This window comes from Antrostomus carolinensis, unplaced genomic scaffold, assembly GCF_000700745.2.
Source record: "Antrostomus carolinensis isolate BGI_N321 unplaced genomic scaffold, ASM70074v2 scaffold11128, whole genome shotgun sequence".
In the NCBI taxonomy this organism is placed as follows: Eukaryota; Metazoa; Chordata; class Aves; order Caprimulgiformes; family Caprimulgidae; genus Antrostomus; species Antrostomus carolinensis.
In genome coordinates, this window is record NW_010335024.1 from 7,784 (window position 1) to 10,838 (window position 3,055).

Genomic DNA, 3,055 nt, shown 5'->3' on the forward strand with positions numbered 1-3,055 from the left:
TAAGATTTCATAGTTCTGACTGTCTGTTTTATTCCAGAGTATTTATTTGCTTTCAAAACAAAGTCGTGTTTTTTGACCCCGCCTTGTGAAGGCATGTATCCCAGTGTTACTGTGATACATTGAGCTGGATATATATCAATAATTAGGAATAAAACCTTTTGCACTTTTACCAGCTTACTATTTATTTTGTTTTAAACCTCTAATACTAAGACAGTGTTAGACTTATACTATAAAAGTAGTATGAAACACAGGAAGTTCATAATTAAATTTTAAACATTTGAAAGTGAAACCTCCTTTTAGGATAAACAAACCATCCCTTTTATGTTTTCCTGTTACATGTGTGCGGATTAAATTAAACTTGGATTAATTTTCTTTTCAATTATAACATAAGGGAACTTTGAAAAGGGTTGTACCTAGTACTAGATCCTCTTAGTGCATAAAGTAAATAATCACAAAAAGCTTAGATTAAGTAATGAATAGCTGGATGAGAAAAGAAATGAGAATTGAAGCATAGAAATTAGAGACACCTTTGGGGGAATAATCTTTAGAATTTCTAAAATTTGTTACGTCACTTGTATCCATTCTTTTTAAACTTTATCTTTTAAACATGTGTTAAAATTCTGTTTTAAACTAGGTTTAGCAGTTGCATTAAAAGTAAGAAATTGTGTTAGAAGTAATCATTAAAAATTGGCAATGGTATTCTTACTGTTTATCTTACTCCAGCTTTTGAGATAGGGTCCCTTGAGCTATGGGCAGCTTATGAATTTGTACTGGAGAAGCCTTGTTCAAACATGAAAAATTTTTTTTTGAAGTTTTTTGTCTAGATCCATTTTGATTGCAGTAGTGCTTATCACTAAACTGACAAGATGTTAGAAAATATTTTCTTTAATAGGATTACAGGCATTTTGGTTTAAGGAATACTAGTCCTGTACTTTTTAACTTTGTTGTATTATAAAAATTGCATACGGAGTACTAATGAGGACTGCAGAAAATTCTTCCAGCCAACCCCGACTGCTTGCTTTTTCCCCGAAGGTAAGCATCTGCTTGGAATGCAATAGCAGCAAATTGCGTGGATTGAAACGAAAATGGATTCGCTGCTCAGCACAAGCAACAGTCTTGCATCTAAAGAAGTTCATTGCCAAAAAACTTAATCTTTCTTCTTTTAATGAGGTAATATATATATATATATTTTTTAATGAATTTGCAGATATAAATACCTTATGAAAAGTATGGGATTGTTCCTTTGTGAAAGAATATGTTTTAGTCTGATTTTATTTTCAGAAAAACGAAGCATACACCATTTCTTGAATTGCATGTTACATAGCCATTTTCATGTCCTGTCTTGGGTCTCTACAGGACTTGCCATTTACTTTGCAGTACATCTTTTCACGTACATATAGAAATAGTTGAGCTAAAAGGCTTGGTTATATGCTTCCATGTGTATTGAAATAGACTCTGGCAAGGTGCGTTGTTTGACAGCTTGTAGTCAGGTGTACTCCACCCCTTCAACGATTTCACACTGAGTGCAGGGGACAGGCAGTAACAAACACTTCAACACACTACTGAAGCCCAGCTTAAGAGAAAGCAGCACAAATATTTTGTTCCTTTCCATGCTCTCAGTGAAGCTGAACCCAAAGTGGCTGGCTATCATGAGCAGAGTGTTACCAGATACCTACTTTTCCCTTCCTTTGCAGGGAATGCTTAGAATCAGGGGAAGAATTAATTGGTGAAAGATACAGAAAGAAAGGCAATTCTTTGCACTTCTAGTTCAGATTCAAATTTAACAGTGGTGAACATATGAATGTAACCTCTGTTTACCACTTTGCTGTCTCTTGGTCACAGTCTCAATTGACTCAGCTTGACATTTCCCAACCCCACATTATGTCACTGATTCATTGAATTTCAAAAAGACTTTTCATTCAAATCAAATCATCTGCTTTCCAGTCCAATCTATCAACACATTTCTGCTCAAACTTTTCAACAGTCAATTTGCATCTGTATAACTCTTCCTTCCTAGCTTCTGTACGCTTCAAACTGACACTTTGTGTTATAGTTGGAGTATGTCCCCAAACTCTGCTAGTCTTCCTGAAACAAAACTTTGTCTCTTGTCTTTTCCTCAGCTGGCTTGGAAGTGGTTGAATCCTGGTTGTAGCCCAGCAGCAATATAGCTACCATCACTGTTCAAATGGGATTTTTTTTTTTGGGGGGGGGGTGTGTTTAAGCACTCCATTCCACTGTATCAGTCTATTATTTAACAACCTGCTTGGCTTTTACCGAATGAACAAACTTTCAGGAGTACTATTTACTTCTGTGCCATCCCTCCCTTCCTTCTTAAAGAGTACGTAAATTGTGGTGTAATCAGTGTACCAGTACTAAGTAATGGGTAGGTAGTAGAAAGAATTAAGCTTGTGGGCACTTGGGCACTTGATTGCTATAGGCTATTGCAGCTTTGAGCTGTTGTCAATTACATAAGCCATGTTAAGTGTCTGAGCCCATTCAGACCTTCTGGGTTGTGTGGTAAAGCATTGCTAATATAAGCCACCTTGGTGGAACTGTTTTCATGCATGTTCCCTGTTTTAGTCATGTTGAGCTATGCTATTGTAGTTCAGCTTAGTAGTAGTCATATGATCCTCATGTTTTTATGTTTATATCCTCACTGTTTCTAATATTAAGATCTTTCAACACAGATAGAAAAGTAAAAATAGCTCTTGAGTATCTACAGAAAACCCATAAAAAGTAGTGTATGAGGGAGATGGCAGACAGTTTTTCGTTTGTTTTGTTTTGCTTTTTTTTAATGTATCCTTGTAGCAGAAAGCCACCAGCTGGCATTAGGTAAAAAATTTTCATAGGATGTTGAATAACAGAGCTGTCTTTGAGATTTGTGAGTTCTGTCTCCTTGATAATTGTATCGGGCCTTTTAAAAAAAACATATAAAGCTTTTAGGAAAGGGTGTTAGTATTGCTTGGGAAGTGAAATCAAACAGTTAAGTCCGGTTCTTGCAGTATGTCCTACATAGGCACAGACATGGGCACTTTTTTTTGAAAAAAGTCACTCT

At 35.8% G+C, this 3,055-nt stretch overlaps 1 protein-coding gene across 1 annotated transcript in view; it reads left to right on the top strand.

The window, feature by feature from the left end:
- Positions 1–3,055, top strand: part of PCGF3 (polycomb group ring finger 3) — a gene marked incomplete at its 5' end in the record, with an annotated part of 9,184 nt that overhangs the window by 3,623 nt on the left and 2,506 nt on the right. Inside the window, one exon of the mRNA XM_010174390.2 lies at positions 1,033–1,170. Within this exon, the coding sequence (XP_010172692.1) occupies positions 1,033–1,170 (138 nt within the window). The remainder of the gene's footprint in view (positions 1–1,032; positions 1,171–3,055) is intronic.